General features: G+C 37.9%; 1 protein-coding gene across 1 annotated transcript in view; it reads right to left on the reverse strand.

The window, feature by feature from the left end:
• PCNT (pericentrin) overlaps positions 1 to 12,493 on the reverse strand; it is an 86,161-nt gene that overhangs the window by 47,339 nt on the left and 26,329 nt on the right. Inside the window, exons 17-24 of the mRNA XM_080346363.1 lie at positions 12,352 to 12,439; positions 10,864 to 11,080; positions 9,363 to 9,601; positions 7,068 to 7,543; positions 5,212 to 5,788; positions 3,915 to 4,148; positions 2,112 to 2,276; positions 1,472 to 1,618 (exon numbers count right to left, since the gene is read on the reverse strand). Coding sequence (XP_080202489.1) covers positions 1,472 to 1,618; positions 2,112 to 2,276; positions 3,915 to 4,148; positions 5,212 to 5,788; positions 7,068 to 7,543; positions 9,363 to 9,601; positions 10,864 to 11,080; positions 12,352 to 12,439 — 2,143 coding nt within the window. The remainder of the gene's footprint in view (positions 1 to 1,471; positions 1,619 to 2,111; positions 2,277 to 3,914; positions 4,149 to 5,211; positions 5,789 to 7,067; positions 7,544 to 9,362; positions 9,602 to 10,863; positions 11,081 to 12,351; positions 12,440 to 12,493) is intronic.

The following is a 12,493-nucleotide window of genomic DNA, read 5'->3' on the forward strand; positions in this document are numbered from 1 at the left end:
CAATCCTTTTGCCTAAACTACAAACTTCACCCAATGACCCTACCCTACATCGCTTCATATATATTCACACAATCATTGTTTGCTTTACACAAATTTGCTTCTACAAGTACTAGAAATGAAGGACAGCAGAAAGACTACAAGCGAATGGTAGTTTTTCTTCAGTTCTCCTTTTCTAATGTTGATTTTGCTTTAGTGAGCTGCCTCACCTGCGTTCAAACTCAGTGCATATAAGCAATACAAAAATCTCATAAAAACATTGTGTCGTACTTTAGTTTGCTCTTAGTTTGCTTTCACTGTTATGACTGAAAGACACAAAGCAATGTCCCAGCATAAATTCTGACTCTGTAGCACACAAACCTGAACAGCAACCTGATCCAGTGTCATCAGTCCTGAAAACAAGTTTCTAGAAAAAGGTCTTCTAATATTTATAGTTTATATATCCCATTAAAAAAATATATACATGTATATATATATATATATATAAAAAAAAATACATTCACATATATACGTATATACCACCCCTGATCCCTGGGTTTTGTTGCGAAACAAATCAGTACTATTTTGCTAGAAACTTGGTTTCATAAGCAAGCTAACAAATTAGTCAAAATATCTATTTGGGAAGAAACTGCAAGGAAAGAAAGCATTCTACTGCTGTGCCGGCTTTCTCACCCTTCATTAAATCCTGAATGAAGAGCAGGAAACAATAAGGCATTTCTCCCTATAGGGAAATTATTAGTGCTACTCCCAGTTTTTCCACTGAAGGCCTAACAGAACAGTTTAATACACGAAATTTACATTTTGGCAGAACTTCCTGAATTGTGAGAGAAGACAATGTTTTATTTCATTTTATCTTCTATTTCAAAAACACGCAGCTATGATTTTAATAGTTAAAAGATAATTTGACAGTTTTAAACTTCCTAATTAAAACAAATACCGTTTTCAAGCTGCTCCTCTCTCTGAAGCTTTCTGGATAACCTAAATTCAACTTAGATATTTGCTTTACAGGCAACATAAAATTTTGTTTTGTTTAGCAAAAGAATATCTTTGTCACTTCCAGGTCCAAACATCCCACTTGCCTGTCTTACTGCCTCCAGGGTATAGGTCAGTTGGTCTAAAAAAAGCTGCTAGATCACTATTTTCTTGACAAAAAAATGTGATAGATACAGATGGCATCAATACACAGCCAACAAAAATGCAAAGATCCAACTTTCTGGTAGGAAGCAGCATTAGCCTCCATGAGAAATGGCTGAAGACCAGTTTTCAAACTGGTACACAGTTTCTGTTTCCATGTTATTGTAGGACTCCAGCTACGAGACAGAGGCCATCATACGCTCCACCTTGAAAAACAGTGATCAGAAGAACTACATGCACAGCCTGTATATACACATTTTGAGAACGGTGAGGAAACTGTACTAAAACACAACCACAAGAATCACATTTGAAATCTAAGTTTAATACATGTTCCACGCACCTGGGTAATGATTGCTGCTTTTTCTTGCAGCTGGGCTGATAACATCTCGTGCTCCTTTTGGTGAGCAGCCTGTGCCTTCTCCCTCTCCTGCATCAACATCTGCTGCTTGTCATGTAGTAATGCCTTTTTTTCAGCTTCAAATTCATCCTGCATAAGTCACATGTACTTTGATTTACAGAGAGGAAAAACAACGACAACAAAAAAACAAACACACTGAAAAAACTCCTACAACCAAACCCCTTCACCTCTCTTCTTTTTCTTTGAATGTGTATCTTACCTCTCAAATTAACTAGCAGTAACTTAACTATTTAACACACCTCCTATTTACAACATTGTGCTGAAACTGTGATTTAAAAATAGTTAAGCAGGTAAATGAACTATATGAATGAGCTCACTGAGACCTGGGCCCTTTCAGACTGCTGAGATAGCAATGAGGAACAGAAAACAGATGGACAAGTCGGGACAGAGACAGACAGAAGCCACTTCAGCAACTGCAAGTAGTACAAGCAAGGAAGAGGTCTAATTTGGATTGTTGTCTTATAGTCCTGTGGCTGAAGAACAAAAATGTATCTGAATTGTTCTTTTCTAGGAAAACATGCTACCAGTGCATGCTCTGCTGTTCATTTTCATCAGACCCCACCTTCAGCTGTGCAATCTGCTGGTCGAGCAGCACCTCCGACTGACACTTGAGCAGCTCAATCTCCTCCTGGAACTGAAGCTGCTGTTTCAATTTTGCCTCCTCAAATTGAGCCAGGAGAGCTGTCCGCACAGTTTCCACTTCAGAGGCCGATGCGGAAGCATACATCTGCAGACAAGTAAGCAATATCAATATTTTAGCCATAATGTTATAATAAAGGAAGAAAATAAAACCAGACCAAACCAAGCTCAGCCAGATTCTTAAGAGTATTTTCACAATAGTTCTCTCCAATCCTCAAGGCCACACATAGCTGCTGTCTATAGGAAAAAAATAAGCAAGTTGATAAAAATAGATAAGAAGCAACAGAGCATCATGTACCAACTATCTCCTGCATTCATGAGACCATCAGGTCAGGCTCCCTACTTGCTCTTTCCAACAGACATTGGCCTCAGTGAAATTTAAAGAAATAAGGAAGAAAGAGGGGCAGAAAAAACACAGGGGGAACATATTTTGTTAAGATGCAATCTATCTTGTTCAAATGGGATTAAATGCTATGCATCTATATTTAATGCAATTATCCCATGAGATACAACAAAACTCAATAAAAAATATCAGAGAAAGGTTTGGGTGTTTTTGTTTGGTTGGGTTTTTTTTTTCCTATTATCCCAAGAAGAGTCACTGTAGTCATCAGAATAGTGATAAATACTGTTTCTAGGATGAAGGGCTTAAAAACTGAATAATCATGAGAACTTCCCACAAAACTATCTTCCTAGGCAAGCTATTCTTCCAAAAATAGAGAGAGTTTGCAACCCACTCCAGCCAGCTGGAAACCACTACCAGCTCCAAGAGCCGACAGTCCACAGGAACACAGGAGATCTCCTCAAACTAAGTGTTTTTTGCCAGGTGCACCAAATAGCACAGATACAGCAGTGACTAGGGAGTTATTTGGCACGCTATCCAATTTTCAAATTAGTAAGTGAAAAAGCAAAAGCAAGTTTATTTTAATAGATGTTCGTTGGTTATAGCTGGATAAAGCTCATTTTGTTTGTGACTCCTCCTAAGATTTGAATGTAATACATAATAGAAACAAGTACAAAGTCTCAATCACTTTTGGCTGCTTGCATCAATGGAAGTCAGATTGTATAAACAATGAATAGATCTTATTCCATTTCAATGTTTAAAGAGAACTTAGTGTAAATGATTAACTGTTTAGCCTTCACCATGAAAGCAGACAAAAATCAAGCTTACACATAAACATTCCCAACAAGAAGAAATGGTAAAGCTTTAAGGGCAGACAGGAAAATCTCCAAACCTCACTGAGAAAACATATTTGGAAAAGTATTACCTATGGTAATCTCTCTAAGAAAAGAAGAAATCAATTTTAGTCAAGGTTGTTCACTTACAAAAGCTTGAAGTGAACAGTTACTTTCTACAAATGGTTAAGGATCTAATTTATTACCTATTAGTTTTCTATCAAAATTGCAGCTTTGAAGTTCTGAATTAAATAAGGCAGGAACTCAACAGAACACAAGCCCATTCCCAGCGCCTCCCCCAATAAAGCAAGCACTGCAAACCTGGATTTCACTTTTAAAAATTCAGGCTAATACACATATATGAATCCTCTTAAGTCCTTTCAGATAAAGCAAAGCTTAAAAATGTTGACTGTGTCTCTTCTTATCTACTGGCACTACTTAAAATCCCCAAAGCATCTAAATATACAGCCTTACTTCTCAGCTTAACAGAACTGAATTTACTTTATGTTAAAGTATGGATTATTTTTGGTTTGGGTATTAGCAACATTCTGACCTCTTGCTCATGTTCATGTTGTGCTTTTAGTTTCCCCAGTTCTTTTTCCAGCTCCATGGAATATTCTTCCTTATGTTTCTTAATTTCTGCCTCATGAAGATCCTGAAGTTCTTGGAGCGCTTTTCTGTGCTTTTCCTCCATTTGCAATACTTCCTCACGTAATATATCCAGGGCCAGACGTTTTTCTTCTTCCAGCAACCTCCTTTGATTCTGAAGAGCTGTGTTCAAATCATCCTGTGGAGGCGTTCATTTAAAAAGGGGAGAAAAATAAATAAGTACAAATATTTTTGTAACCTATTTGTAAAGCACATGTCCTGCCTTATCAAAGCTTTTTAAGTAAACATGAACAATATTGCTGCATGAATGGTGAGCACACATCCATATAGACGCTCTCTATATCATTGAAATGGGTTATTTTTCCTATCTAGTAAGAGTTTTGTGAACCCCTTTCTTTTCCCTCTATCCGTGACAGCACTCCCCATCAGCACAATCTTCTACTTTTTCTTTTTGAAGTTCTTTACACTCAAGAACAATGAAAATATTAGTTAGCAATGATAAAACTGAAGAAAAATACCCACTTTCCTCCCCACAAGACATTTTCTTCACCTTTGCAGGCACAGGAATGACATATAATCATAATCTTGTGAAGAGGGCACAGTGAGAGACAAGTCTGAAAAACAGTGCATGTGTCCCTAGAAGGCTCTGAAGTTTTAGCACTGAGCTAAGCCTTCTTAGCTCTTTGAGTCTTGGGATCACTTTTTATCCCTCTGTACTCTGAAAGAGCTCACACTTCTGCCCTATTCAAGAGTAAAGCTACAGAACCCTGTTAAATGTTTTAAGACAAGGCCCACTCACAACTTGCTCCTAAAATCCCATCTGGGACCTTCAGAGATACCTTTTTTCTATCCTTCCCCTCCACACTGTGCCACCTTTAAATTCTTAGAGATATAATTGAACTTACAGAATTACATTATTCTAATTGCTTCTGGAGAATTACACGGTAACCATCAGGCAAAGAAGCTCTGGGGCACAATGTTAAAAGATATTTACTTAATTTGTACCTTATCCACACACTGAGATGGAAAACTCATTAGTCTGAGCATTCGGGGTAAGGGACAGATGGATTTCATTTTCAGCTTCAGTTTCCTATTCCAGCTCACAATAAAGGCCACACACAAGTGCTAATGCTGGCACAACAGAGGTTGTAGAAATACACTCCAAGAACAAAAGAAGAGGTGATCCCACACAATGCACCATTAAATTTCACCTTCTACGCCAAGTTTTCTTTCTGACTTACCTTATGAGCTTCTTCAGCTTCAACGGCCATGGCTTTAAGTTTTTCCATATGAACAGTAGCTAGTTCGATTTTCAAATTATTTTGGGAAAGCTGAAGTTCTTCAGCATGCTTTAATTTCAACATCTCTACCTCCTGAACCAAGCGCGCTTGGTTCATTTTCTCCTTTTCACAGAGCTGTTCTGTGTGCTGCAGCTGGAGCTTCTCAAGAGCCTGACTGTGTTCATCTCTTATATTCTGAATTTCAGACAGGTAGGATGACTCCAAGGAATCCAGATTTGACAAGTGTTTAGCCTCCAGCTCATCAATTTGAGCCTGATGCTTTGTCTGTAGTTCAGCAACACAAGCTTCAAGCTGAGCCTGATGTTTACTTTCTAGTGCAGATTTAAGTGTCTCAATTTCAGCTTGGTGCTTTGCCTGAAATTCGGCTGTAAGAGACAATATTTGCTGCTTATGCTTCTCCTGTAACTGTTGACTTTGGAGTTCTAACTCGTCAACGTGTTTCTTTTTCAGCTCTTGGAGAAGAACCTCTTGCTCAGTTGTGAACTTCTGAGTCATGGCTTTGTGCTCCTCCATAAAGCTGTATTATTTACAAGAAGGTTAAGAGAATATTGTCAAAAAGGCACAGTTTTGTTTTGATTGAAATAATAAATAAAAACCAGAGAAAAATAAGTAGACCTTACTTAGCGTCCACAAATTTTACTTTATGTTTCAAATACAGAACTAATTGAAAGCAAGCCACAAAGATTATTTCATAGCTACATAATTAAAGGTTTATGCAATGTCACTTGGTCTTACCTGGTTTATTGCTAGGTAGACCTGCATCCCTATTAAATTACTAATACACAGCAAGATCCAAACATTGTTCACTGTCTCTCTGAGAAAATACTGCCATATGAGAGCACCTAGGACATTATATAGACATTGTCTACACCTCAAATGTGTCGTCTGCAAAAAAACAACTGCCATAGAAACATCTCTCCAATCATCTCGTTAAGACTGAGACATAAAACCACTGTTGAAGTGTATGTGGGATATTTGAGGGCTCCTCCACACTCACCTTGGCTCTCTGAGGTCTGCTTAAGGCTTGATGCAAAGATTCAGTATTTGAAATGCTGCAATTTACTGTAATCATTAACTATAGTATTTTCCATACAGATATCAATAATTAAAAAGCTATTAGTTATTTAAAGGCTAAACACCTGCTTTCAACATTTTCCTACTGGAATTATTTCCCCAATCTGGTTCTATTTTGTGGGAGGAAAGAAGGGATAAATTTGAAGCAATGCGTGCAAATACAAACATGTAGTTATTGGACTATTTCCTCTAATATGCTAAAAGCAACAGAAGTAGGAAGGGAAGGAAAACACTGAGCCGTTAAAACCTTCATGCATAACCAGAACTGAATAATAACATACCAACCTCAGCATTCAGTGGATAACACAAGTTTCACTCACTACAAAAAAAACCTGCTCAAATTCATTTGAATTGTTTGAAAACACTTGAAAATATTTAGAGAATTTTTCCATTTACAGGACCTGTAAGACTCCCCCTCCTCCAAGGCTAGAATATGATTTTCAAGTGTGTTGTATTCTTAACTGTAATAGGCAGAATTTGACTGCACTGTGTGTGATTTGCTAGACTAGACTAAATGCATCTACGTGAAGCAAAATTCTACAGTAAACCGTAACAGACAGCATTAGTGTTCCATGGGAGAATAAGCTTTACGTGTGTAAAATAGCTGGTGCCATCAAGCGATAAACCTACGTTGCTATGACTCGTGAAGTTTAAAGCAAGAAAAAGCAACGATAACAATGACTGAACTAGCAAGTGAAAATGCTCGGATACTCAGGACTTACTTGTTTTGTGCTTCCATAAGTTTCAGCGCACATTCTTCCTGCAGACAAAGCGTGGCCTTTTCCATTTCTTTTGCCATGAGCTCTCTGGCTGCCTGCAGGTCACTGTCGTATTGCTGCTGGGACTTGTGCGCAGCCCGTGTGCTCGCAAGGCTGTCCTCCAGCTGCTGCAAGTTGTTTTGCTGCTCTTTTACCAGCTTCTCCAATTCTAGAATTTTGGCAGCTTGGTGATCTTGAAGCCGATTCATTTCAGCTTCACGAAGTTCAAACTCCTTTTGTAAATTCTGCTTCTCACATTCAGCTCTGTTTTGCAGTTCTATACGCAACTGTGATAACTTCTCTTCTGCCTGGCTTCTCTGGTCCTCACTTTCACATCTCCATTTCTTCTCTTTTTCTTTGTACATATTCTCTATTTTCTGCACTTCTTCTCTGGCTTCCCTTAATTTATTCTTGTGATCCTCAGCAATTTCATATTTTACCTGTGTACACAGTTATTAAAAAAGTGCATAAAACACCAAAACCAAACTGAAGTGTGTAAAGTGAAGATTCTCAGGCACTTAAGGCCTTGGAGAGATTTAATTCTTTCAGTGAAGTCACCCTTCCAAATAAAGTAGGACTGGGATGTCAATATACAGGTACCTGAATTCAACACGCTATTAAGAATTAATTGGGATAAAGAAGATAAGAAAAAATTACAGCAACATTCTAGAATTAACACGGTACTTTTTGTTGTTTTCTCCTGGGGCCACTTTTCTTAATTTCAGGGGTTCCACTTAGAAAGCTATGGGCACCTTATATATTTTATATTGGGCGTGATTAAAAATCTCCTTTGAACTTCTCTCCTTATATGTTCCAGTGGTATTTTATATGCAGTGTTCACATCCATGAAAAGGACAGTTATGTGGCATGAAAGAAACATAAAAAGCATGTAGCATAAAAACAGAAGCCAAAGGATCGAATGATTGCTCAATGACTAAAGACAAAAAAACCCCACCTCTAAAAATACACTAGAGGTAAGCAGGTAAACAAATAAATAGCAAACTAAAGAAACAATAGGGTCACCTCTTAAAAGAAAATCAAAAGCTAATAAGAGGTCGCACAGGAACATCAGCATGAAGCCTATTCTTCAGCTTTCACTTGGAAGGTTTGTTTTGAACAAACATTTAAGCATTCATCTATGCTAAACGCTAAATGAAGAGACAGAAAAGGCAAAAAAATCCAGATTTTGATTAACACACAATCCATGAAACGTTTGCAGGGGACCAATACAGAGGTAATCGAGGAAATGGGTTCACACTGTAAGAGCAAGAGACCAGAGGGTAAACAAAATCTGTAGTTCCAGATATTGGATCTGCATGGGGGGCAGGCTCATTTCAAACACCACATTCTGTACAAGCTTCAAATGAGTCTCCATGTTATCTATGAAAGGTCTGCAATTGTTTTCTCTGTCCTTCTCCACCAGTTTTTAAGTCTAGAAAAGGAGACACACACCTGTTTGTCTTTAAAAAGGGAGGAGAGGAGGGCTTGAGAAATTAGAAGCTTCATCCACCTAATTCTCGTAACCATTCAAATATCGGAACAAGCTAAACAACGAATTAACATCCAACCTAAGTTTATCCTCAGATGGGGCAGCTGATTTAATAGGTAAGAGGAAAGGAGTCAGATATGATTCTCTCAACCCTAAGACTTTGACAGTGAAGATAGAAGAGCCTACACCAAAGCAAAAGCAGGAATCTGTTGTCCAGTTCTTTCTTCTTCCCTCAAAAAACGGTCTGAAAAAATTATTTCTGGTTATTTGCTTCAAAAGATAGTCCCATCAAAAGCAGAAATTTATTAGAGTGGATCTGCTCAGCAGAGGGGCATTTTCTCTCTGCCACAGTGCTCTGTGCCAAATTCTCCACTGCCACATGACATGAAGGACATGCACTGTGTTACTTTTGCCCCAGGACACTATGATGTGCTGCAGGGAGACGTTCCGGGTGAGGAGCTTGCGCACATGTCTGTATTGCAGTGGTATACATATATCTGATCCACATCACTATAAAAGGTGGATTGGATCAACCCTTGAAGCACCTGCCTTCCCACACTGTGCTCTTGAAGTTTATCTGCAGAGAAACTAAGCATTTAATACTAGACTGCTCTGAACTTCCATCTCATATTCCAATATTTGTGTGTAAGCTGAAGCTACTACCACTAAACCAGACATAAAGATAAGTGCTGCTTCTATCTCCCTCGGCCTTTCCAACAGATCTGAGCTTGCCCAACTCTATACAAAACAATACTGCAAACACAAGCTACCTTCTCCATTTCCTCTTTCAGATGCTTTTCATTCTGCACAGAAAAGTCTTTCTGCTTAGTAATCTCTTCCTTTAAATGCTTTATTTCTTCCAAAAGCTCTGCAATACGCTGTTTCTCAGAGTGAAGGACAGCCAGCTTGGCTTTGTGCTCTTCCTCCAGCACAGCCGCTCGCTCAGCCACCTCCATTTCCACTTGCCGTGCTGCATCTTGAGCACTCTGTAGGCGCAGTTTGGTGATCTCTGAAAAGAAAAACCAAGCAAATGAAGAAAACACGTTCTGGAGTTTATTTTCTTTTAATAGCTCCTATTTGTGCACAGAAATAAAGCTGAATATTGTCAGCTGTGCAAGTTTATCTGTAACCATACTAACTACAGATAGAGAATCTCTTATCACGTTTATTTTCTACCCTGTTCTGCTTTATCACCACCCTCGAAATGCATCCGTGTCAACAGCACAGAATACAGGGGAAGGATCATGAAACCTCTGGCAGGACCTCCCTCCTATCAGCAACAGCCAGAGCAATTGACTTTCTTTTTGGACAATGTAATGGCAAATTTATGCAAGTTTTTCTCCTCTTTAGCTCATACTATTTACAGTGGAATATAGTTAAATCCATGTTATATAGCTAACTGTAAGTCATTGCTGTAAGTCAAGCGTTTGTGTATCATACTGTGATCCCAGAAAGAGACTGCAGACACAAGAACTGCCAGGATCCGTTACCTGCACCTCAACAATATATGCATTTCATATTGAACAAGTTCTATAAGTTACAATTGCAAGAAAAGCAGCAACTGTTAAGAAATTACACAAATCCATAAGCACATAAAAAGTCTCATTAAATTTAGCCATAAGAGGAACTTTAAGATTAATGCGACAACAAAAGATACCAATTACAAATTCTGCTCCCTATAAATGCTTTACTTTTTGTTCAAAAAATTCGTCCCAAGATGTATGCCAACCAGCTGGCAAACACAGGAGCAAAAAGAAACATTAGCATTAAATGAGCAGAGCACTATATCAAACCTACAACAGTATGACAGGTAAAAGAGTCATAGAACACAGAGAAGAGGTGGTTCTACTCTGTGGAATAGCAGGAGAATTGATCTGTTTCATGCAAATACAAAAGACATTTAACATAGCTGACAGACAACACTAAGAAATTTTCAAATCAATATCAGTTCAGGAACTGACAATGCCTTTCTAGGCATCAAGAACGGAAACCTGATCAACTTCTTTTAGTAACTGATCCACAGTTGTAGTAGGTTTTAATACATAATAATCAACTTCAGGTTACCACATCTTCAGAAGTGCAACTCAACATGCCCATAGAAGTCAAAAACCAAAGTGCTCAATCCCAGAGATTAACATGTATTAAGTATTCCCTATAGTTTAAACTAATAATAAATTGAAAAATTCTTCAGATAAGCCTTTAAATATTTAAAGAAAAATATAAGCCACACGAGCTTACCAATCTACTTCCCAGTGTGTCAGATCATCTTACCTCTAATATGTTCTTCTGAAAGTTGGGCACGGAGCTGCTCAAGTTCTAAACAATGTTTTCTTTTCATTTCCTCAATCTCTGTTACATATTTGTCTGAGAGATCCATCTTCATGATCATCAGGTCCTCCTTATATTGCAGTGCAAGGGAAGACTTTAAGGACTCCAGCTCATGTCTGTGTTTTTCTTTAAGTTCTACCTGCAAACAGGCAAGTTCTTCCTACATAAGAAACAGGTTAGAAAGACATTTTCAGCTTTGAAGAAACCACACTGAGAATCTTTTAATGAGAGCACTACATGAATTGCACTATAATGCACCTGCTTGACACGTAAATATCTGGTTTCCAAAAACTCTGCTGCTTTTGCTCCATCTGCTACTAGAGTGGCAGAGCCCCTCCAAGTAGAATCAGAGAATCATTTAGCTTAGAAAAGACCTTTAAGATCATCAAGTCCAACTGTTAACCTAATACTACCAAGTCCACCACTAAACCATGTCCTTAAGTGCTGTCTTAACATATTCTGAATAGAGAAACAGGATAAGAACAAAGTAGTTTCAAAAAAAAAATGTATATTAGAACCTTTTGAGTAAAAAAAAAATAATAATAAAAAAATATATATATAGTTACATATATATATATATATATATATATAGTATATATGGTGTGAAACCATGCCACAAGGCAGATCTGAGTTTCAGGACCTGTGTGACAACATAATAGAAGGGGAAGTCCCACACACACCTGAGTAGAGAAATTATTGAGTCAGTGCTGAAGAGACCCCCTCTACACGTCACAGAACTTAAAGAAATGACCTATGAATGCAGTTTCGTACCCAGCTAGTTAATAAATAGCAGCAAGAAAAAAAAGGTACAACATATGCATTTCTCATTTATAACTCATATGGTTTTTGTGTGACTTACTAATGATATTGAGCTCGTGCTCTCTTGTGTACGTCATCCGCTTGTCATTCCCTCACTAAAAAACTAGATTTTTATTTTTTAAATTATAAAAAGCAACAAGTTAAAATAAAAGGGAAATTCCTTTTGAAACTCTTAGTCAACTCCAAATGAGTTGAGCAAAGTAGTAAAGATCTTAAATCACAAGAAGGTACATGCAGATAGGTGCATAAATAGAGGGACCAAAGTAGCATCTCCACTTGAAAAGAAGAAGAGACAGAAATAAAGGCACAATTACTACAGAAGCTACGGAGAAGAGAAACACCATGAATTCTGCACTTCTGTGGCAGAGCTTCTTAATAGGCAAAGAATAACCCAACCAGAGGACACACAATTACAGAATAGCTTGTTTCATCTGCTCTGCTAGTTTGAGAACTATTTAAAGTTGCTAATTTACAAAATACTTGGCAAAAATAATGACGCCTTAATAAATGTCTCAAATTAATTGAGTCTTTGCTAAGAGCTGGCAATCAGACGTCAGTTTTCATCCAGGTCATGTAATGAAGAGTTGAATTTTACTATATCCAGAGTACTACCTGATGTTGTTCCAGCTGTTGATGTAGCTGACGGAGCACATCCCTTCTCTGCTTCTCAGCAGTCTCTTCAAAAACCGCGACAGAAGAACTGAGAAAAGGGTTTAAAAGTTTAAGATTGTACTATATGTTACAAATTAAGTTT

This window comes from Nesoenas mayeri, assembly GCF_963082525.1.
Source record: "Nesoenas mayeri genome assembly, chromosome: 6".
Taxonomy (NCBI): domain Eukaryota; kingdom Metazoa; phylum Chordata; class Aves; order Columbiformes; family Columbidae; genus Nesoenas; species Nesoenas mayeri.